This window comes from Hippocampus comes, unplaced genomic scaffold (genome assembly GCF_001891065.2).
Source record: "Hippocampus comes isolate QL1 unplaced genomic scaffold, H_comes_QL1_v1.1 scaffold49, whole genome shotgun sequence".
In the NCBI taxonomy this organism is placed as follows: Eukaryota; Metazoa; Chordata; class Actinopteri; order Syngnathiformes; family Syngnathidae; genus Hippocampus; species Hippocampus comes.
In genome coordinates this window covers 389,555-412,314 of record NW_017804830.1, presented here as the reverse complement: position 1 = coordinate 412,314, position 22,760 = coordinate 389,555, and the positions used below count along the sequence as shown (strand labels likewise).

The window sequence follows — 22,760 nt, the reverse complement described above, 5'->3', positions numbered from 1 at the left end:
TTTTCCAGCGTGGCAACCCAACGGACACGGCCGCGAGTGCCAAGAGTGACGCCACAGACCAACGCCACGCCACGCAAGGGTCCTTCCTCCCTTGAGAATGGCGCTCCACACTTTGGCCGTCTCAGATTTTTCGCCGTATCGCGGGATTTTGCTGCGACGCAAGGTTAGCGCAGAAATGTGAGCTGGGAGCAGAAAAGACGCAAGACTGGGCGGAGTTTGGGATCAGGGCATCCTAAAAAAAATAATAATAATTCAAATCGACTCGCACATCTGCACGCGTAGGCTAAGTGATCATACACAACCGCACATTTTTCCCTTTTGTGGCATTTTTGGTGAAGTCGTCCAAATCTGCTCCCCATTTGGGCGCCGTTTCACTGAGGTTCCTCGAAAACGCCAACGACGTAATCCCGTTTATGGATCGACTTGTTTACAGCTGCCGAGCGGTGAGCCAGGATAGCATTGAGCATCGGCGCAACCTGATGGACAAGCGAGATGGAGCAACCCCTCTGCGGGGCCTCTGCAAAAAAAAAAAACAAACAAACGCACGCGTTTGGTCGCAACCCAGCATAAGACTCTTTTAAGGATCGGCGTTTTTATTTGCTGAAATACCCGCTCGGCCAGCAAGCGGCGCGAACTCGGCACGGTGAGAGCGGGGGAGACGCGTTCCCGCAACCCGACCCCCCATCTTTTCTCATCAGCGACGCTTCGGCAGCCCCGAGGTGCGACCGGCACACGGCGGCATTTGCATCACGGCGCTGCGAGAATGAGCTCTTGTCACCTCATTAGCACGTGCGCTCCAACGCTCGGAGTGGATCGGAGCGCTCGCCAGCGTGTTCTCCTTCTGGCCGGCCAATGACGCCGCGACTGCACTCCGGAGCATGGAAACACACCTACTTGACGCTTTCATTGCGATTCTGGACAGTCCCCCTTCTAACCTTGCTTTGCGAGCTGAAAGCAACAGAATGGGCCAATACATGAAAGAAGAAGAAGCACGCAGGAGGTCATTGACCAAAAGCCGATGCCGAGTCAAGTCACAACGATTTCTCTCCGCCCTTCCTCCCAAACAGTCTGAAGGGGCTCGACATGCCCACGGTGGTATTCATGTATTCACCACCTCGGGGGGCCAAGGAAAAACTCCCAAAAGCCCACCTGGGTAAAAAAGCGAGCAACCTTGAGAAGGGGCCGCAGATGGGAGGATGACCGGGCTGGGCCGCCACGGATGCCGAGCGGGCGACGTGTGACGCGCGATTGGACGGCGCAACGTTTGTCGGAATGAGATCAAAGTTCCTCGAACGAGATGAAAAGGCTGCAGGGAGGGAGGCGGGTGCCCCTCTGAACCCGCTCGGTCCACGAAGAAATCTTCAGAGCGGCGACCCCGCTCGGTGGGTGCAAATGTCCAGAACCGTCGGAGCGGAATCCAAACGGCGACATCCGATTGGGTCGTCATCCCCTCGCCCCCTCTCCGGATCAGGGACGCCCACGGCAAACAAAAGTACAACTTTGCCAGCAATTTACAAGCCACAGAGGAAGATGAGGACCTCATTGTGAACAAACAAACAAAAAATGTTGTTTCCTTCAAGTCGTCTTCAAAGAAAGCAGAATTTAGATTTCCCCAGCAATTGAGTCACAATTTTACAAGAACCAAGGAAGCCTTATCTTCTCCTGGATGAAAGGGTCTTCTTTTGTTTTGTGTGTGGATTATGAGGGGTGGGGGGGAGGGGGCTTTTCGACTTCTGAGAATAAAGCCGTTTTGTTTGGGACAAAAGCGGTCTTTTTTTAGTTGGTGCGGTTTTTGTTTTGTAAGAAAAACAGTCTTAAGTCGTAACAGTCCCAAAATAAAGTCCTCTTGACAGCCTTTTGTGGGGGGGGACAAATCAAAATGGGGGGAATTGATATTATGAGAATAAAATCTGTCTTTTTTTTCAAAGAAAGTTATAAAACGAGAATAAAATAAAAGTCCTGTTTGCTGCCCAGAGTAAAAAGTTGGAATATCACAAGGCCTTTTTTTTTTTTTTTTTTAATATTCTCGATTACCATTTGGGCTTTCTTTTCTGAAGTGTTCAAGGCCGGAGGCAATTTTTCTCCCAAAAGGTGTCTAGGGCAAAGAGCCATCGCGTAGAACGGAGAAAGACAGATGGCCGCGGCCCGAGCAGAGCCCATTTGGAGCAAAACGCCAGACAGAGACGTCGTCATCCTTCACGATGACATCGAGCGCTGAGGAAAAATAAAAGACGACGCTCGCGGGCGAGCCGCGGTTCCAAAGAGCTCCACCAATCGATTCATCTCTCCAATTTCCAGCTCGTACATTCAGCACAGAAGAGGAGGTTCAAAAATTAAGACAGAAATACGTACCGCAGCCATCGAAAGAAACCCGGCGCGTGTTTGGGAGGCCGAATAAAACGTTTCACACGGCGGTAGCTTCAAAGCCAAGCAGGAAGCCTTTTCGGGCAACAAAAGGATGCGCCGCGGTGGGTGTGAAAAGTGTGCCCTTTGAAGTCAAGTGCCGCAAGTGGGCCGATCGGGATAATTTGGCCCCTTTGATGCCCCCCACCTCCCCCAACGTCACCGCCCGAGGCGCAAATAAAAGTCGAGTCACGCCAAAGTTGTCACGCCCGCCTCAAAGGGGCTCGTGTCGCACGTACGCGCCGGCCGGCGTGGCCGCGTGGGACAAAAAGCGAGAGAAGTGTGCTGCACGTGTCGGGTGGGTTTGGGGGTTGGGGGTGGGGTCCCATCAGCGTATGAAAGGAAAAAACTTTTCAGCACGCACTTGACCGGTCAGAAAAGTGCGCTTGCCCACTCGGTGGAGACGGAGAAAAGTTGAGCAAGTGAAAGCGTCTCGTAACATTTTGAAAGGCAAAATGTCTGAGAATATTCCGCAATATCATCATCCTCACTAAAACCTGAAGAGTTCGTCGGACAATTGTTTAACAAGAACCAAAAAGCTTTCTTGCACTTCGTACTGTGCGTGTGCTTGCAACCTACCCGATTGCCTTGTTCGTCCACTGAATTGGTCCCTGAAAATGAAGGAAAAAGACAAAGATGTGACATTCTTTTCCCATGCGCCCAAGTCGATCAATTCAACAGCTGACAAGTCGGGCCCACCGTTCAATGGGAATATTTGACGTTTTGATTCAACGTGAATTGAATCTATGCCACGCGGCTCGTGATGCATTTCCGATGGAAAAGACGGGAGCGCGCCAGTTTCGGGCTTCCCTTAATTCCAGGCGAGCAGGGCCGGGAGCAAAAAAATAAACTCTTTCTTTAAAGGCCAAGTGTGAAGTCAACTTTTGAGTAGTACTTGGGGCTGAAACCGTTTCAAGCATACTGTTGTTCATTTCTTGAACGCAGCAGACATCAATTTGACTCACAACTATGGATTTTTTCGAGACGAGCCTTAAGTCAACAAGAGAAGATGCGGGTGGCCGGCTTTGACAGGGGAACACCCACATTTCAGGCTTGCTTCACCCAGAGCGCATATCTGCTCGAAAGATGCCAACATGACAGATGTAAGAGGTCAGGAGAAAGGCCGGACAGCGAGGAGGCGCGCGCTCACCAAAAATGTAGATGATGCTGACGGCGCCGCCCAGGCCCATCAGGCCCGCCAACCTCAGCACCATTTTCTTGGCGTAGGCAGTGTTCTCCTTCTGCTTCTTGTCACCGGCCGACTGCTCGGCGGCGGCTTCGACGCCCTCGGCGGGAGGAGGCTGGCCCTGCATCACGACACGTGGGGTGTTAAAAAAAAATAAGTCAATAAAATATTCTACACGTCCACTTTACCACTGTTGCGGTTTAAAGTCGATTCGGTGGCGGTCACACGTTGGCGTTTGGACATTGACGACGAGGAGGTCTCACTGAAATCAACAGCGGGAGGTCGGTCTGCCCGACAAACGAGCAGCGGTGCCTCGAGTGGGTAAAAATATTGGACTAAAAATGACATTGGAAGCATGTCTGACCTCTTATTGTGGAACCGCGACTTCCAATTTGAAATTGTTCCGTGACCCCGTTCTCAAACCGAGGCAACGTTTCCCGATGAAACGACGGAAAGAAAATCAATTGGACGTTATTTGGACCGTCGTGTGGTTACAAATTTAAAAGTCGGTGGAGAACACGGTAGAAATTTGATATATGCCAATGAGTGGATACACCAACAACGAATCCATTTTCAAATGAATCAACAATAACCTTTGATTAATCAATATAGGCCTGGTTCAGTGTCATCTGTATCTCTCCTGCACAACTTTTCAACGGCAAATAAGAAAATAGTTTTAAACTTTAAAATAAATGGATTGTCCTTTTACAACAGGGGTTCAACCGGAATCAGTCTCCTCTTCTCCAGTTGAACATCGCTTGCCCTGAATCCACACGCGTCCAGGCAGCAGCAGCAGCAGCAGCAGCTCCCCATCTCCAATGTGTTTCGACTTTCTTCTCCGGCCATGACTCAGCAGGGTACGCTTCACTTGGCTTGATTCGAGATGCAGCACAGCCCGCATTTGAAATGGAAATGTCGCTGACGATCAGGTTCATTTGAACATGGCAGCCAAAGTTGTGATCGCGACTGAATTTCCATGAATTGTGCTGTCCTAGTTTACTCGACCTCCTTATTCAAGACAAGTGAGCGGGCTAAGGAAGAGGGCTGGAGATATCGCAAGAAACGGGACAGAGGGCACTGCTGTGCTGCTAACCTTCACGCCAATCAAATGTAGGTGCTAACACAGCACATCCAAGGACTTTTTTTAAGCGTGTGCATTGTGCGTCATTTTATAAGGACCTTCCAACAGTCATGATGAATTGGCACACGCATACTTTAACTGTATGCCAGTTGTCATCACTAGCCGATACTGCCTTCACACACAGCAACACTGGTGTGTGTGTGTGTGTGTTACAGTTTGCTCTTCTCGCGGTTAAACACGCAGGAACACTTTGAATTGCAGTTGGTGACAGTGCTAGCACGCTAGCAGTAGCTAACCTCCCTCGTCGAAGGTTCATTGAATCGTTGGGTGACATAGCGAAGGGGTTACAACTTAATAATTTCTCCACACGCGTCCTTAATCGTCCGCGGGTGTTGAGGACGCCCCCAACTCGTCTCTCTCTTTATCTCCGGGGCAAAAAAAAATCTTCAGACGTAACAGAAGCGAACGACAGGTCGGACATGCCATGCGGGAATTCATTTCCAACACCCTGACATCCCCAAAGCTACCGAGCTCTTGAGTTCAGCGGCGTGTTCTCTTTGCCAACCAGGCCCACGTTGACTTGGTGAGCATTTCGAGCGCACCCGAAGCGCCTCACCTGACTCTGCTGTTGAAGCCGCTCCTGGAGAATCGCCTGGGCCAGACCACTCGTCGCACCGTCGTGCCCGGCCGGCGGTTTGCCCGTAGACAGCGTGCGCACGACGGCCGCCGTGCCGGGCGACGTCGCCCGGCTCCGAAGCCTGAGAAAGCCCCGGCTCGCTCGCACACACATGGGGAACATACACGTAGCCGACATTTTGGATGGCGGTTGCCGGCGAGTGCCTTTGCGTTTTCCACTCGGAGCTAAAGGACAAAAGCACCCGATTGGTTGCGCTTGTGAGTGAGGGCAGCGATAACCTCTCAGCGAGGGCGGGAGGGCCTCTGGTGGGCGTACTCGAGCTGTCCTGGCCAATCGGAAGCAAGAATGACAATGTCCTTCGATGACGTCACAATTCTTCCATATCGGTTGAGGGCAAAATCCCCCAATCCCACCTAAAATGTGTCTTGTATAGATTACACAAACATATCTCTTAAATTTGCAGAGCTATTTTTTCTATGCATTACGGCAATACATTGTATTATCAAATGTTAATTTATATGACGGGACCTTTCATTCCTTTCTTGCTTGACAGTGTGATTTAATTAATGCATATGTGTGGAATAAAAACAGCAGAAACGACCCTCGATTATGATGTCTGCGCGCACGTCATAAAATTCGTCTCACCAGTGACTCCTATTTTTTTAATTAATGTCAGCTAGTTTGAATGAACAGAAAACCTTTGGTCTAAAAACGTCAGAGTATATTTCAGACTAGATGACGATAGGGGTAGGGGAGGGAGAGAGAGAGAGAGAGAGATCCAGGATCATTGCCATTCACAACCATCCTCTTCTTTCTCCTCCTCCTCCTGCTCAACATCATCAGTGTTGTTGTGAGAGCGGATCGTACGTCGACATTTAGCAGCAAGTGGCTTGTTTTCAGGTAAACAAAAAAATCTTTATCTGTATTTTCTAAGCATCTTTTTTCTTTAAATTCACCGATTGGTGGTCGCATCCGGCGTGCTCGCGGATGCGCGTTGTTACAGTGTCACGACGATGATGGGGAACACAAAAGCTTGATCAAATGGAAAAAAAAAACGTCGTTTTCGCTTCACAAAGCACCTTGCAAAGACAGTGTCGGTTCTCATCATATATCCATCCTCATGATCGCGTGTACGTGCGCGTGCACTTGATTTTTGGCTGTGCGCTTTTTTGCTGCGCACGTTGGCCTTCAAAGCGTCTCGTTGACAAATGTTTTGTTCGCCAGCCAAATCACCAATGGTTTAAAATGAGAAGAGCACACTAGGATGTACAACGCGTGTTTGTGTTTATTTGTAGCGACGTTTCCCGGGGATGTAAAATGGAAGCTGAAAGAAGGAGGAGGGGGAGGGGGGGCCACGGCCTCCATATACACAGTATGCGCATATGAAAATATAATAATAATATGCACGTGGGCTTATTTTTCATCTGTATGTTTGTAATCCGTTTCCTCGCGTTTCTCTCCATCGTGGATCTTTTGTTGCCATCAGGAGCAAAATGCAAGCAGGCTGAGCTTGAGGTGTAAACAAGAACTTGAAGCGATGCCTTGGGATACGCGTGACCCGACTGAGGTGTTTCGAGATACGAGCCGTTATTTCTTTTTTTTTTTTTGCTCCGACTTGCCCGGCCAACTTGAGATAGCAGCAGAATGATTGTCAACAGTGCCGTTTGCCTTTGGAGATTGCATTTTAAGGTCGTATGACCCAGCTTCGGGTCTAAGGAAAGCACCGAGGGCCGCAAGAGCTTTCCTGCTTCCAAAGTGACAGCTCGCTGATTTCTTGTGCGCAAACACGATGCACATTTGCATTGTGAAGGGAGGGGCTGCCGTTTGGATTCCACGAGGCTTGCTGTCCATTTGCTAAGTGCACCGCTGACTTCCAATGAGGAGCCGTGACGGACGAAGACAAAAGACGTGTTTGTGGAAGCGCTGAGCGAGCAAAGCCTTTCGTCACCCTTGTCACTCATTAAGCTTTGTGTTCTTTGTACTTACGATCAAGTAAGTGAATGCAAAATGAAACACGAGTGAGCAATTCTTCTGTTTGTTTGTCTCTTTCCATGATGGCCAGAGCCGGCCCACCAAATCAGTTTTGGTGCCGGACCAAAAGCAAATCAAGTGCGTCTACTTGCATGTTTCGTGCGATGCACGTGGATTTGGTGGTTTGAAAGCTGCATTGAAATGGCATTTTTTTTTCTCCACTTTAGCAGCTCTCACCAAACCCTTATTTGTCTATTTGGAGAGTCATTTTTTTCTGTAAATTGGCGTGAATAATTTTCGGGTGTCTGCGTTCGGGGTCAAGTCTCGGGGGCCAGCATCCTTGGCAGGGATGAATTGGACTGACATCATTTCTGATGGCAAATGTTGCTTTCGTGCTCATCTGACTTGGTTTTAGTCAGAGATTTTGGAACGGATTACTCACTCAAACTATTGGGAGTACAGTAATATGATGATTGGTGATTGTACATGTGTAAGTTATTGGCAGTCATGGCTCTGCCGAGGCAAAGTAGGACGATGACATGGCTCACGATAAAAACGAGTTGAACATCCATGATCCAAGCACTGACTTGTGTGTGCGCAACAGGCCCGCAGCCATGACGAAAGAGGAGAGCCTGGAGATGCAGGAGAAGGAAAGGCACGACCGCGACGAGCAGGAGGACGGGAGGGTCCAAAGAGAGGAGGATGAGGAGCTGACGGAGGAAGAAGAGGAGGACGAGGAGGACGAGGAGGAGGAAGAGGAGAAGGGCGAAGAAAGAGCCCAAGATGAAGACGAGCGCGCCGGGGAGCATGAGGACGAGGGGCAGCGGGAGCCGCTGGTAGACGAGTCCTCGGGCAGGGAAGGTGACGGCGCACCCGACGAGAGCGAGCCGCCGTCTGTGTCCGCGCTCCAGAGTCCGGTCCACGAGACCCGACGCCGAGCCATGGTGCACCCTTCTGCGCAGGCGCCCCTTCCCAAAGACTACGGTGCGCCACACCAAGGACTTCGGAAGTGCATGCCCATTGTCGCGCCACCTTAGCCAAGTGACGGGAAGCGCCAAGTGCTCCGACTCCCGCCCCGCTCGTCCTCTCTTTCTTTCTTTGTATGTCTTCATAACGTCGACTTTGCATTTCTCTCCGGCGTCCAGCCTTCACCTTCTTCGACCCCAATGACCCGGCCTGTCTGGAGATCCTCACGGACCCCCGGACCACCATCCCGGAGCTGTTCGCCATCGTGCGTCAGTGGGTTCCCCAGGTGCAGCACAAGATCGACGTCATCGGCAACGAGGTGAGGGCGCCCTCGGCGCGGACGAACTCGGTGCAGTCACTCGTTCGGGGCGACGGCCGCGAAGCAAAAGAGGCGATGACGCGTCGCACTCTGCGTGTTGAAATCCTGGCATGGCCTAGAAAAGCACCAGAGTGGAGAGGTTGGAATGGAGCGAGGCAGGCTCTGTCGCCACTCAGCGCGGAGCAGACAATGAACGACACTCGAGTGACATCGGGCGGAGTTGGGACACTCCCCCGAAAATTCAACTTCAAGGCCGATCCAAAGTGTGCGCGTGTCTGTTTCCCAGATCCTGAAACGCGGTTGCCACGTGAATGACCGTGATGGCTTGACGGACATGACGCTTCTCCACTACAGCTGCAAGGCGGGCGCGCACGGCGTTGGTAAGACGTCGTCTCCGGTTTTAACGTCGCAAAAGAGGTTCTGCGCACGTGTTAAAGTTTGGCGTTTTGCCTGCGCACAGGCGACCCGGCGGCGGCGCTGCGGCTGACCAGCCAGCTGATGTCGCTGGGCGCCGACGTGAGTTTGAGGAGCCGTTGGACCAACATGAACGCTCTGCACTACGCCGCCTACTTTGACGTTCCGGAACTGGTCCGGGTCCTGCTGAAGGCTGCCAAACCCAGAGGTAGGTAGACTCGCGACGGATCATCGGGGTCAGCGACTTGTCGACCAAACTCATTTCCGCTCATGCTGCACGGCAGTTCTGAACTCCACGTGCAGTGACTTCCACTACGGGACGGCTCTGCACATCGCCGCCTCCAACCTGTGTTTGGGTGCAGTCAAGTGTCTTCTGGAGCACGGTGCCAACCCCACCGTCCGGGTCAGAGCTTCTTCTTCTTCTTCTTCTGTTTGTCAAATCTGAATAAGGCCCTTCAGCTCACTTCGACGTCATTCCTTGGCACCGAGATGCCACCGAATGGCCCCAAAGTCAGACTTGAATTACTCTGCGGAGTTTTGCAACAGATAACGCAAGATTGGATGAGGAAAATAAATCATCACCGTTCACGACTCAAACAAGGATAGTTATGAACAAACTACTTTAACACAGCATCAAAAACACGAATAGAACGTGACGCACGACAAGGAAGCGTGAAAATGGAACCCATTTTTGGGAAAACTTTCCCGAACAAATCGTATACGTCCGCTCAAAAGAAACAGTGTTTATTCCAGGCCCGATGTGTCGCTGTAATGCTGCCGCGGGAGGTAACCGAGAACCGAGGATAAGAAACATGTGCAAAGTAAAGATACTCTGACAAATTTGCTGGAAATGTCAAAGGCGCAAGGAATTGGAGCGGGCTGACAACATTGACAACTTCTGGATCGAAATGGAAGCCCCCCATGCCCGGCTGAGTCATCTGACGCAGTCAGCCACGCGCGCGGGGTCGCGTGAGAACCGGGCTGACCGCGCCACGGTCTCAGGAAATGTACGAGTGTGCGGCTGACATGGAAATGCCAGGGCAGCACTTTGAAACCGATTCACTCTGGGAACCCGATTAAAAAACGATGCCTTTGCAGATAGATTCAAACTCGTTTGCACGTAGACGAGATCCGAGTGAATGAAAACCGGGCTCCGATGAGACAACGAGGCACACCGAGATAAGACGGGAGGGAGCGGACGGCGAGCCAGGGCTCCCGCTGGAGACAAATCCAGAGCAACCGGACGGGACATAGGAAAACCCAAAACTCCAGATCACGCCAGGCCAAACGTCGTCCGATCAAAACGCAATGCGAGGCGAGTCCAAAACGTCAAGCAAAACTCAATTCGCCAGACAGCCCTTTTCTTCTCCGCAGAATGAGAACGGCCACGTCCCCGGTGAGGTGGTCCCCGACCCCATGGACATGAGCCTGGACAAGGCCGAGGCGGCCATGGTGGCCAAAGAGCTGAAGCGGCTGCTCCTGGACGCCGTTCCGCTGAGCTGCAACCTTCCCAGAGCCACGCTGCCCAACTACGACAACATTCCCGGGAACCTGATGCTGTCCTCGCTGGGCATGAAGCTGGGGGAGCGCGTGGTGCTGGACGACATGAAGGTCAGAAGCACGTGTAGCGCGCAGGCTTTTGCCGAGAGACTCAAAAGCAATTTCCAACATGAATCCAAAGATTCAAAAAGTCGGTCCTTGTTTTCTCCTCGCCAACTGGAAATGGTCATTCTTGCTTTTGTCTCTTCACATCCCGACGCAACCGATTGGGTCGGAACGCCACCGCCGGGCTTTTGTCCCCTGAACATTTTGCTTGGTAATCTTCCCCGGTCTCTGACACCGGACCGCTTGCCTCCAGAGAAGCGTCCGGTGGATGACTGCCGAGAAGCATTCCCTCTCTTCACCCGTTTCGACAAAACTTCACTAGACAGTCTCTAAATCGGTGCGAACGCCAGCGCCATGGGCTCTCTGGATGACTTACTCCAGAAGGCAAGAACAGGCATCCTCGAACAGGTTGTTCTTCCGTGGCGTCTGATCCTGGACCACTCGACTCTACGGACCCGCGTCGACAACGGAATGACCGCTTTCTTCTCCGAGAAGCATCCTTCCTTTCCGACAGCAAGTTGTACCTGTCTTGCAGACTGGGACACTGAGGTTCTGCGGCACCACAGAGTTCGCCAGTGGGCAATGGGTCGGCGTGGAGCTGGACGAGCCGGAGGGAAAGAACGACGGCAGTGTCGGCGGCGTTCGCTACTTCATCTGCCCCCCCAAACTCGGTAACGATGAGTCCCGCGCTGCCGCTGCTTTTTGTCTCTGCCGTGAAGGATACGCATGCCGAAGATGTCCGTGGTTTTCTCTCTTCCGGTCCACAGGGATCTTTGCTCCGGTGTCAAAGATCTCCAAGTCTGCGGAACAGAACCTTTCCTCCGTCACCTCCACGCCTCGGACCCCCCGCATGGACCTGGCCTCGCGCCTCGCCGGGAAGACCAAGAAAGAGAAAGAGAAGAAGGAGAAAGGCAAGACAGACATTGGGTATCATTTTAGTTCCGGTCACTGGCGGTGTCGTGGTACACTGGCCTGACTTGGGAGCAAGCAAGTGGTGTGGGTTCAGTTCCCACGAATGTGTGTATGTTGTCTGTTGGCAGCCCTGAAAAAGAAATCGTCAGTCGTTAGTCTGGACCCAGAAGGACTGAACGCTGAGGTCGGGGATCAGGTCTTGGTGGCCGGGCAGAAGCATGGCGTTGTGCGCTTCTTTGGAAAAACAGACTTTGCGCCAGGTCAGTTTTTTGGCTGCGTGCGTGGAACACATCCAGACGGTCCAGACGGCAAATGTAGTCGGGGTGGAACCGCGTGGGCATCTGCAGTCCGTGTGGAGTCTGCAGACGGGCAACGTATGAGCCGGCCTCAAAAGGCTCAACAAACATGCCGCTTTTTGAAATGTATTTTTTAAATTCAGCGTCGTGCCTGGCACCATCCCGGCTCAACTCGCGGCGGACTTGATGAGCATTGAGCTGAGTCCGTTTCTCACGTCGGAGGTTTCGAATGCTAATAGCTCATGTCACATTTCCATCCGGCAGGTTTATGGTTCGGTGTGGAGCTGGACCAGCCCACCGGCAAACACGACGGCTCCGTGTTCGGGGTGCGCTACTTTAGCTGCCTCCCCAAATACGGCGTGTTTGCCCCACCCTCCCGGGTCCAGAGGTAAGGCGTTTCCTGCCCGCTCAAGTGAAGTCAGGTGTCAGGTTTTACACTGTCGCCGTTCCTTCAGGATCGGCGGACCCAAGGAGGGCTCCCGGAACGAGCAGAACTCCGCGGTGAAGAAAGTCCACCAAGTCACCAGTGAGTATCCCCGAGGGCCCGGTGGACAGCCGCATCCGGTCTGGGGTTGGCAGGGGATTTGGCATTTTTGGTGTTTTGTTGCAGTGTCTCAGCCCAAGCGAAACTTCAACACGGTTCGTTCTGCCAAAGATCTGACCTCCGAGAGCTCCATATCGAGGTACGGGTGCAGGACCATTTGTCACCTCCGGAGGGACTAAATGTTCTGGCAACTTGACCGAAGGTCCTTGTCTTCAGGTTGCTGTTCTGCTGTTGGTTCCCGTGGATGCTGCGAGCTGAGATGCAGTCCTAACCGCGTCCCGCGTCCCTTCTCCTCCTCCAGCAAACCTTCTAGCTACCCATCACTGTCGTTGTCCAACCTGGTGAAAGCCTTTTGTCCCTCGCTCTCAGCTCACGTTTCTTCTCGAGTGTTTCCTCGCACTCTCGCGTTCTTCTCGCTTAGCCGTTGGAAATCTGTAGTGCCTTGTTGAAATGTTGAGCAGATGTTCCGCGTTCCCGCTAAAGAAACCCTCGCCGCCGTCGCCCACAAACTCCTCTCTCGTGGTTAGCACCCCGCCTTTCTAGCTCGGCTAACGTTAGCTCCGACCGCCACGTGTTTTGATTTTGCTCTGCGGCGCGTGTGCTCTGAGCTACAAAAGCGCCCGCAAAGTGGTTTGCTTTCAGACAACAACTCTTTGTGTTCATCTTTTGTTGCTTGTTTCCTTTTTTCCATCTCGCGGAGCCGGCGCGTTGATCGAGAGTTGAAAGCTTCATCGCAGAGACGTCTTTCGCAATGTGAAAAGGGGGCGGGGGATATTTAAAAATCCGTTGATCCTTTTTGTCTGCTGCGTGCTCAGAGAACATCAAGTTTTGTTAGGCCTTCGGCGAGCAGCTCCATCCCGTTCATCCACCGGATCACGAGTTGATCGCGAAACCTGTTGGAATTGACTAGATCGTAGACCTCGTTGAAATCAAGTCGAAGGCCATCCCAAGTTTTGACCGAAACCGCTCAGCGAGCCAAAGCTTCAATTTGAAAAGTCCTTCTTCAGCCTTTACGTTGCCGCCTTACTCTTGAGCAAGTTTCAACTTTTTTCTTCCGGGTATTCCTTGCTCTCCAACAAGCGGCATGTTTCCGAAGGCCTTCCGAACGTCACTGATGACTGAGCCCTCGGCAAGTATGTCTTTGAAAGTTCCCTCTTGTGGTCATTTGGACCGTCCCAACTCGAGACATCAGCCGCTCTCGCCCCGATCCTGGATCCGCTCGTAATTCAGCGCATTCTCCAGCATTCGACTTTCTCTGCTTTGACCACTCGGTGCCGCCGGTGAGTCGCGAGTTTGTGGTTAGTCGTATCTCTGGTGAGCCATCCAGCGGCGTACGTCAACCCCTCGCTGGTACGCGACCCCCTTGGCGACGAAGAGCTTCGCTTCAAGTCGACCGTTTAGCCTCACTTGTGCATTTGACAAAGTGGTTTAATCACTACGGCCAAACCTGTCCGGCTCATGTGACGTCTCGTCATTGTTCATGAGTATAACCTGAAAAGCCGAAGCTAACAACAACAGCGTACGTATTATATGAGAACATCACCAAGTGGGCTTCTGGTTCTGAGTTCTTCTTCTTCTTCTTTCCATCCGATGTGCAAGTGCGCGTTGGTGCGTTCCTCTGGTTGACTGCATGCTGTGCACTGTGATCCCCGTGGACTTGCTCATCTTCTCACGTTGTCCTTAGCATGGAAACGCATCCACTAATCGGAGCAACTTCTGCCATTCGGTCAATAGTAGCCCAAATAAAACATTTGATGTTGGTGTTGTTTTTATTTCCTGATTCCCTCTCCATTCCTTTGACTTGTTTGTGGGGCATCCCAGACCCGTAGCACCTGACGAGGGGGGCTGACTTTGGGCCGGAAATGAGCGCAGACGCGACTGCGCTCGGGACTGAGCCAAACGCAAATGTTTTGCTTGTCGGGAGGACGATGATGATGCGTTCAGGTGCGTCAGGGGCGGGGGGCGCCGAAGGCTTTGTTCTCCGCTGCTGCGGCAGGTTCGACCCGCTGCACTGGCGTTTCCTGCGTGCTCGGTGGTTCTTGAACCAAACCAAAACGACAACAGAAAAACTCAAATCGGGGAACAATCGCTGAACGCTCCATCCGGATCATGTCGTTGGGCCGACTGCTCATTTCAAGCTCAAGCTCTCATGTGTCATGTGCAGCGCTGCTCGGTGACACGGGGGCCTTGACTTCGGGGCCGTTTTGAGATTAGAAATGCCTGGCAAAATCCGCGATGAGATACGTGTACGCTCCAAAGCTCCACGGCTACAAGATGTGGCAACCGTCAATTCGCATTGGCTTCTTTGCAGTGGAAGGACGATACATTAGGTACGGTGAGCGCTGCTCGTGTGCTGCCGTTTTGCCTGTCGGTGGCTTATGTGGAGAGCCGGCCGGAAACAGAATTCAAAGAAAAGTCCAATTTCACATCAGAGTGGTAAGGTAGAAAAAGAAGCAATTCCTTCTGGCTCTTTTTGTGCCTTCGAAAGCAAAGTTGCGTACCGCGTTGCACTCTTGGGAATGTCCAGCAGAGGTCGCCGCAGGAGAAGCAACCGCTGACTTTTGCCTGCGGTTGTCGCGTGTTTGTGTGTGGGTGTGTCCGTCACAGTCAACCCCCCCCCCCAACACACACACACACACACACACACACACACACCTCCACTTTAAATGAGGGATTTGTTTTCAGAAGGCCCGCTTTCTCTCTTTCTCAACATCACCGACGTGACAGGTGCGCGCGCATGTCGACGTGTGTGACGTCACGACCGGCAAAGATGAAAGTTGATTTGCATTCCAATGAGCGCATGAGGAAGGCCAGCTTCAAATCAGGAGCGTGTTGATTGCATCATTTGCAAATCAAGCAACGCAACTATTTTACATGAAAGAAATGTCACGGGTAATGAGCATCAAACACAAACAACTTTCTGGAAAAATCCATCTTCCAGATGTTTTGGTTTTTTTCTCTCTCGAAGGTGACAAGTCTACCTCAGAGCGACTAACCATTGCAGTGAGTTGATGTGCATATCCTCTTGAAGTTCACTTGCCCAGTTGCCCTGTCAGGCGTCCCAAGCGGGTTTGAAGCCAAGCGAACTCTTGACATGACTGCCGCATGGCAAACACGAAGCACCCAAGCAACAATGGGACGACGGGAAGAAAAAAAACGGCAAGTGTCGAGTGTCAAGTGGGCGTTAACTAGTTTTCCTGCGTGAGCGGTTTCAGGTGCGCGCAGGGGGCGGGGCCCACAGGAGTCCCGTGTGTGCGCCAGGTTGACCTGAAGTCACGCGACCTGCTCCTCGTCCTTCTTCGTGGCTCGCGGACGGCGCACGTCTTTTCCTCCCCCAGGCGTGACCTCGGCCAGCAGCAGGTAACTTTGCTTTGACCTCTTCTCACCAACGGGTGAGCCGTTCCAGGCGGCCTCGTTCAGATCTCGCCTGCCAAGTGCAAACCCTTTGCTTGCTGCGGGTGCGCGACGTGCGCGGTCACTCTGGGAAAGTACACCTGCGGTTGAGCGGCGTGTGTGTGTGTGTGTGTGTGTGTATTCAGTGGCGTGAGCCAACGTTAAGGGAACCAGTGTGCCTCGAGGTGCCTTGCCGTGTGCGTGCGCGCGAGGAAGTGCACCGCCGTCCGTCGTCAACGGTCACCGCGACAGGTGTCACTCGACTCAACGGTCCAAAGACTTGTTAGCATGTTAGCTTCGATGGTGTATTTTGCGCGCCGACGCGTTCCCTTGCAATCGGATGCCTCACTTCTTCGCGCGGCCGCCACCTCAATGAGGGCCAAGGTGTTGCTCCTTTCCCGGCACGCTCGACGGTGGGACGCGGCGCGTCGCACGGCTTCCAATCGCAGTGACAAGCTAGAATGGACGCCGTGGCAACCTGAGCAAGTCGGGCTAACATGCGGCGCCCTCAAAAACAAACATGCCTCGCGATCTGGCGACGGCGCCACGCCCGAGCCGCCGCACCTGCGTCCGGACAAGGTCACAAGGTCAGCTTCCTGGCGGACGTTTCCTCACAAAGCGACCTCGGCAAAATATTGGCATTTTTCATTTGAATGAGCCCGATTTATTGATCTTCAGAAAGGATCACCGTCATCCTCCAGTGCGGAAGGACCCACGTCGGCCACAGATATCCGATTGTGATTTCCAGTATCGAGCGCTCGCACAAGCGGCCCAGTGTTAGTTTCGGAGCACAATGGCGAGTGACTGACTGACTGAATGGTGGGCGTCTTGCAGCCCCCCCCCCGGGGCCCGGCATCAGGTGTCGTGTGACCGCAGCCCCGTCACCTGACCGCCAGCCAGCCAGGGCCCCGACGGCCCGCTTCCCAACCCCTTTTGTCATCACGGCAACGCACGCTCAATGGACTCATTGTGAGGGCAGGAGACGAGATACTTGCTGTGCGTTCTTGACGTGCAAATCAAGATGCACTCGGAGGGTTGCCGAGTGAGAGATCATCAGGCGGGGCGTGGGAAGCAATCCGATTTCACAACCTCGGCCCGAAACGATTTTTACTTTTTCAATGCTCTTCCGCAGAAGGTACAATGATGCGCTTGCCATTCACATGAGCCGTTCAGAGAACTGGCCGACAGGTCACACTGACCCAGTACAATCTCAACTCCACTCAAGTGTATTTCTCGAGCGCTTGAAAAACAACCACCGCCGTGTGCAAAGTGGAGCAAAAATTATTTGTACACGCAAAAACAGCCCAACTCCAAATCAAGTCTCTCAAAAAGCCAAATAGTTTGAACGATGGGCAGCGAAGGGGCTTGCCCAACGTTCATTCCAAAGAGAGGGACAGGCGACGGAAAAGGCTCCGTCGCCTCTGAGCTCGCTTCTCGCTACCTCGACTAGCGTCCGGTCCGCAGACCTGAGGCACCGGGCGGCTCAGAGAGGTGAGGTGGGGCCGGCGGGCCATTTCAAGATTGGGAAACAACTGTAAAATGGATCCAGAGTTGGAGCCATGTGCTCCCTCTTATGAGTATCGGTCAAAAGGCGAGACGCTTCATGGCGGATCGGCTGACTCCAAACTAAAGTGCAAACAAAGGCACGAATGACTGCGTCTCAAAACACTCTTGAGAAAGGAGAAGCTTGACTTGAGCCAGCTGCCAAAGATGCAAAAAGCCGGATTTGACAATGGCACCGATTTTCAGGTCCAATTTCAAATCGACTGGGAGGAAATTGAGATGAATCAACTTGTTTGGGGAGGGGGGCGGGAGCCTAACCCTGCATTTTTGACTAAATAACTCCCCTGCTCACTGTTTTTGTACTCGGGCAAAAAGCGGAAATTTAACACTGTTGCTTTAGCGCCATCTGATGGCATCTTGGTGCCAGTGAACGGTTGATGTGAGTTGAGCGTCAACTCAAAACGTGGAATATTCCCGAAAACACGTACCTAAACCTTAAACGCATATCGAAATCGAACAGGAATAACCTCGACATCCGCTAAACAGGAACAAACACATTCGACCTAAATTTGAGTCCAAACTGTATTTTGATGCTTCAAAAAAGCTGACAGAAGACAAGCAGCACAGGCGGCTCGGGGCTCATTTTCAGTAGCACCGAGCAGGCTGTGGAAACCTCATTTAGTTTCAAGTCATTAACAACAAGTCGATTTTGCACATATCGAATAAAAAAAAAAAAAAAAAGTGATTTTGTTTACCTTCGAGTATGGTCTCGGCAGCTAACCTGACGCCCGAAAACTGCTTCAAAATCCATCTGGAGCGAACTTTGCTTTGCTCTTCAGTCGCACTTCTCGGCCACGAAAAGCTGTCCTCGCACTTGTCGGTCCGAGCCGCCCATATAAAGAATTACAATTTAAAAAAAACTCTCTTATGATCCGGCTTCGGGGAGAATCCGCGAATACATTTGGAAAACGGAGTCAGCTGCCCAAACTTTGAAGGAAGCCACGCCGTGGCACGTCGCAAATCTTTTCCGGTCAACAACCAATTGGATTGGCCTCACTCCGGTCACGTGATCACAACAAGACCTACGGCAGAAAAGAAGCCCGTTGCTTGGATTTGCGTCCTATGTTTAGCTTTCGGCTTTTTAAAATTTTACTGTCATTTTAAGAGCTGTTTTACGAACTGTCCTGGATTTACAAATATTTGAATCATGTATTTTTCAATTTAAAAAAAATGACAAAGCCAGGGATGTGTGGGAGGGAAAATGAGACGCAAGTAACAGATTTCTGGCCTGTTAAGCCCCCCCCCCCCAAAAAAAATTTTTTTTTGTCTTTTTTTTATTTTGTGACAGTGCCTTGGCTCAGTAAAGGTCGGTTGTGTTGCGGCTCTGCCTCCTGGTGGCTGCTAGCCAAGCTCCGATGGAGCAGCGCCACCTGCTGTCTTAAATGTGTCCTCCGGTGACCAGAAATACAGAAACTTGTTAGGCCATCACACACACAAGTGGCTTTTAACGTCACCACTTCTGCTACTCGCAAAACATTTTGGATCCAGAGAGGCCCAATCTACGTTGGGCCATACTAGTCCAGAGTGGATCACACTGACTCACCAGACTTGACTGACTAGACTCAAGTCGACCACGCCCATCCCAGCTAGTCCAGACTGGACTCGAGTGGTTCAAACGGGCAATGAATGGCCCAGCCTGGATCTGACTAGCTGAACTAAAGCGAAACACACAGGGGTCCAACGGTACCCGAGCGGAGCCGACTGGACCTGACTGGATCCAAGTGGATCTGCCTACACCGGTGGACGCCATTGGACTAACTTGGAATGGAGGAGCAGTGACTGGTCCATGACAAACTCAAAACGACGAGGCTAAACTGGCCTTACGTAACTCTTCCGTTTGTGAGCACAGGGTTCTTACTCTGTGCCATGAGTTTGGTCTGAGTTGAGCAGATCTGCTGACTTCCTTTCTCCGTCTGAGATCACTACCTGTTAGTCCCAGCCCGGCTCAAACCTAATCCTGTGCAGCTTTCATCCCAGATAATATGATATCTGATCAACGTGAAGGCACAAAGGCACAGATTTGGGTCAGCAGCAGAGAAGGCAAAAGAATTCACGAGAGCTCCACTGACATTTGGTCCAAAATTGACTGAGGCACTTAACACTCTTCTGAGCTGACCCTTTTTTTTTTGTGGGGGGGGGGGGCAGATTTGGTTTCGTCTTTGAGGTCTTTGTCAAAAGCCGATCAACACCTGACTCAATGTGACTGCTTCATACATCTTGTTTCTCTTTTGAAAGCGAGAAAAGTGGAGCTTTTGAATGACACCCAACAGTGAGTGCTTCGGTTTTCTTCTTCGACTGTCCAAGCAGGAACCCGACTGGTTCGAAGTGACACGTGAGCGCGTGTGTAAAAAGTCTCACTGTTAGGTCAAGTTCAGAACGCCAGCGGTACCCATCAGCACCCGCGTCTCATTTGGCCGTTGGTTTATCCGCGACATATTTTGGCGAGCCAGCCAAGGAAAGACCGGGAACGCGCTCTCTCTCGGCCGGCCGGGAGAGAAGTGGAAGAGGTGACGAGGGAGAGGGAAGTCTCGGTCGCCACGACGCGCGGCACGCGCGCGATTGACCAAACCTGCCGGGCAAATCGCGTGTCATTCAGACAATGCGACGCTCACGATGATGTTGAATCAAAGAGTGACATCACGGGTGCGAGCTGACAAACCTCAGCGCAGAACGCGCAGTCATAGCTGATGGGAGACCTCCCGCGAAAGCCGACTCGCGCGCTGGCACGCTCCCTGCTATCCTAGCCGATGATGTTGAATCAAAGAGTGACATCACGGGTGTGAGCTGACAAACCTCAGCACAGAACGCGCAGTCATAGCTGATGGGAGACCTCGCGCGAAAGCCGACTCGCGCGCTCGCACGCTCCCTGCTATCCTAGCGGCGAACGGAAGACGAGCGCAGGTCAGAAATTGCGGTCGTGATCTCCTCTTGTCCCAGAGGGGACGATGGGGAATGCGCTTGAAAACAAACACAAGTCATGTCCACAGAGGTAACGCCGCCCGAACTCCCGCTGAAGAGAGCGCGCGGCCGGGCGCGACGGCAGCTTTTTGCGACGACGCTGAAGACGCGCCGACGTCACCATGTCCGGATTAGACACGCGCCGGGATCATGTCGACCCTCGGCCCGAAGACCACGTGAGCCAAGAGGAGCCGACAGACACCTGGGGCCGAGCCGGCGACCCGCCGGGATGCGACCGGTGAGTTTGAGTGGCACTTGGCACGAGTCCCGACGTCACGTCCTGTGGCGGCCCGCAGGCTGGAGAGACGTTGGCTGCTCTGGCACGGCTTCATGACGGAACATGCTCACTTGGACGCTTGGCTGCGATTGGCCGAGCAGGCGGTGGCCTCCCACGACTGGACTCGAGTCACTTACGCCGCAGCCAAGGACGACGTCGGGAGGTTTGAGGTCAGGAACGCACCATCTTGCGTATGTATGTATCCGTGTGGGTGTGTCCGTGTGTGGGTGGGGGGCAGGGGGGGGGGTTATGTTTTGTTGCTCCATTTTTAATTCTTAGGTTTTGAGTTGTATTTGCAGTATGTATACAGAACACTGCTGCAGCTTTGGGTGTTTTCAAAATCAGTTGAGTTTTGTGCTTTCCTCCACGTATCCGTATCCGTATCCGTATTTATTGGCCTACTTGTCTGCGTGTGCGTGCGCGCGTGCACCAGAGGCTGCGGTGCGAGGCAGGCTCGCTTCTGGTTCATCTGGACGCGCTGACCCAGAGGAACCGGACCCTGACCGCGCTGTTCCATGGGGCCATGCGGACTCGCCTGTTAGCCGCGGCCCGGGACTGCGGCCGCAGGTGGGACCGCCTCAACGTCAAGCTGGAATCCATCAGCGGAAGGCTCAAGGTCCCAGAACCGGATCCGGAAGCAAAACGGAAGCGCGCCGGGCGCTTCTTGACAAACGGCGCGACTTTTTCCAGGCTTTGGTGCGCGAGTGGGAAGAGTTTGAGGAGGAGACCGAGGAGCTGGCCGTCTGGTTGGCCGAGATGGAAGTCGGGCTCGCGGGAGTCCAACACGTGACGGGGAAAACGTGCGACAAACTCCGACAACTGCAGGTGCCTTTCCGACAGCGTAACGCACGAGTGTTGGAAGGTAAACGGACCGACTTTGCCGCCGGACGCCGGCGTGGACCGCGTGCCTTTGTGCAGTCTTTCCAGCGGAGCGTTTGCGCGAACTCCGGTCGCGTGAACGGGGTTTTGGAGCGCGGCGAGGCTCTGATCCTGCGCGGCGCGGGCCGCGACGCGCAGTGTGTGGAGCGCCGCCTGCTGGAGCTTCTGCGCCAGTGCAGTCACGTCTACGGCAACATCGCGCGGGCGCAAACCAGACTCCTCAGCATGAGACTGGTGGGCGCGCCGGCTCAAGCGCGCGTCTTTCTCTCCGTCGGTCTGTTTTGTCTGTCGCTGCCGCCGCGATCTCCGTGTCTCTCTCCGGCCGTCTCTCTGGCCGTTGCCGTCTCCGTCTTCATCGTGCCCGATCTTCCCTCTCAGGTCTTTGAGGATGACTTCCTGCTGACTCCGCCTCCGGATTCCGGTTGTCCGTCGGAGACCTTTTTGTTTGAGGAGGAGGGAGCGCTTGACAAAGTCCACCGGGAGCGCAGTCCTCAGCATGAACAACAAGTCGGTCAGTGAAGACGCTGATGACCGTGCGGAAGAAGGGACGGCCGCGAGATGAACTTGTCCCATCCACTGTTAGATCATCTTCATCGTCGTCACTGTCCTTCGCCGCCGTCGCCTTTCCATGAGCACTTGGGTCTGGAGTGGGACCCCTCAGTGGACGTGGGACACTCCGGCTCCTGCAGCGACTTCTCCTACTGCAGTGCCAGCACAGGTGGGAAAAGCAAAGCCGGAGTCGGCACCTTTTTGACTCGACGCTTCCGGTTGGTTGCTCTCGCCGCCTTTGACGCAAATGCTCACACTCCCTTTAGGTGCCGCCTCTGGTGGTCAGCAGCGATGACATCAAAGCTCGGGAACCCTTGACTAAATCGTCAAAGACAAAAAAATCTTGATTAAATTCCCCATGATGTGACATGGAACTCAAATGTCACCGGCGTCGCATGCTAGCGTCTTTCTTAGGCTGGCAAACGTTTGACCATGCCTGCGTCCGATAATACGGTGCGTCTCGGGTATGTGTTAAATGGAGAGCGAGCACCTGTAACTGACACGCCGCCGTTCAATACGCTTGTGAAAAGACGCTAGATGAATATTTTCAAGGTGTCACATGGGGAACGTTCGCCAAAAAATTTGTAACTAAAATCACAGCCGTCACCAGCCTGTCAATATTGGTGAGGAGAACGAAAACATTTTGTGAAAACTCAAAAGTCTCGCATGTGGACATGAAACTAATTTGGCTGCACAGGTCCCAAGGACACCCCAAAGATGCGGAGCTACATTAGTTCCCTCAGCTCAGAAGACAACATCAAGCAGGAAGATACGCTGGTGAGTCACGTGTGTGTGTGTGTGTGTGTG

The 22,760-nt window shown here is 52.9% G+C and overlaps 3 protein-coding genes and 1 long non-coding RNA gene across 10 annotated transcripts in view; 3 read left to right on the top strand and 1 right to left on the bottom strand.

The window, feature by feature from the left end:
• Positions 1 to 5,525, bottom strand: part of timm50 (translocase of inner mitochondrial membrane 50 homolog (S. cerevisiae)) — a 10,867-nt gene extending 5,342 nt beyond the window's left edge. Inside the window, exons 1-3 of the mRNA XM_019868099.1 lie at positions 5,287 to 5,525; positions 3,554 to 3,710; positions 2,983 to 3,014 (exon numbers count right to left, since the gene is read on the bottom strand). Of these exons, the coding sequence (XP_019723658.1) occupies positions 2,983 to 3,014; positions 3,554 to 3,710; positions 5,287 to 5,484 (387 nt within the window). The 5' untranslated portion in view covers positions 5,485 to 5,525. The remainder of the gene's footprint in view (positions 1 to 2,982; positions 3,015 to 3,553; positions 3,711 to 5,286) is intronic.
• On the top strand, positions 5,525 to 13,306 carry clip3 (CAP-GLY domain containing linker protein 3). 4 transcript variants are annotated; one of them, XM_019868039.1, is made up of 16 exons: positions 5,525 to 6,207; positions 6,794 to 7,299; positions 7,509 to 7,514; positions 7,884 to 8,262; positions 8,424 to 8,563; positions 8,850 to 8,943; positions 9,024 to 9,185; positions 9,262 to 9,380; positions 10,352 to 10,588; positions 11,118 to 11,253; positions 11,350 to 11,493; positions 11,623 to 11,754; positions 12,055 to 12,178; positions 12,246 to 12,316; positions 12,401 to 12,473; positions 12,551 to 13,306. In XM_019868039.1, exons 4-16 carry the CDS (start codon positions 7,893 to 7,895, stop codon positions 12,603 to 12,605), a joined length of 1,857 nt encoding a protein of 618 aa, XP_019723598.1. In that variant the 5' UTR covers positions 5,525 to 6,207; positions 6,794 to 7,299; positions 7,509 to 7,514; positions 7,884 to 7,892; the 3' UTR covers positions 12,606 to 13,306. The 4 variants fall into 4 exon arrangements, with proteins under 4 accessions (XP_019723598.1, XP_019723584.1, XP_019723607.1 ...); XM_019868025.1 differs by lacking the exon at positions 6,794 to 7,299; XM_019868048.1 differs by lacking the exons at positions 6,794 to 7,299; positions 7,509 to 7,514 and having other exon boundaries at positions 7,891 to 8,262.
• LOC109514750 (uncharacterized) lies at positions 9,419 to 10,237 on the top strand. Its single transcript, XR_002168045.1, has 2 exons — positions 9,419 to 9,487; positions 9,837 to 10,237. It is a non-coding gene; the product is annotated as an uncharacterized LOC109514750 (long non-coding RNA).
• Positions 13,307 to 15,542: 2,236 nt separating the features above from the next.
• LOC109514722 (nesprin-2) overlaps positions 15,543 to 22,760 on the top strand; it is a 9,524-nt gene continuing 2,306 nt past the window's right edge. For 2 of the 4 annotated variants that reach the window (XM_019868080.1, XM_019868062.1), the window contains exons 1-9: positions 15,544 to 15,694; positions 20,278 to 20,486; positions 20,545 to 20,695; positions 20,959 to 21,141; positions 21,216 to 21,350; positions 21,444 to 21,638; positions 21,783 to 21,915; positions 21,988 to 22,122; positions 22,651 to 22,730. In XM_019868080.1, the coding sequence (XP_019723639.1) occupies positions 20,371 to 20,486; positions 20,545 to 20,695; positions 20,959 to 21,141; positions 21,216 to 21,350; positions 21,444 to 21,638; positions 21,783 to 21,915; positions 21,988 to 22,122; positions 22,651 to 22,730 (1,128 nt within the window). In that variant the 5' untranslated portion in view covers positions 15,544 to 15,694; positions 20,278 to 20,370. Of the gene's footprint in view, positions 15,695 to 20,041; positions 20,192 to 20,277; positions 20,487 to 20,544; positions 20,696 to 20,958; positions 21,142 to 21,215; positions 21,351 to 21,443; positions 21,639 to 21,782; positions 21,916 to 21,987; positions 22,123 to 22,650; positions 22,731 to 22,760 lie in introns of those variants that run through there. The other 2 variants (XM_019868089.1, XM_019868072.1) reach the window with 2 other exon arrangements.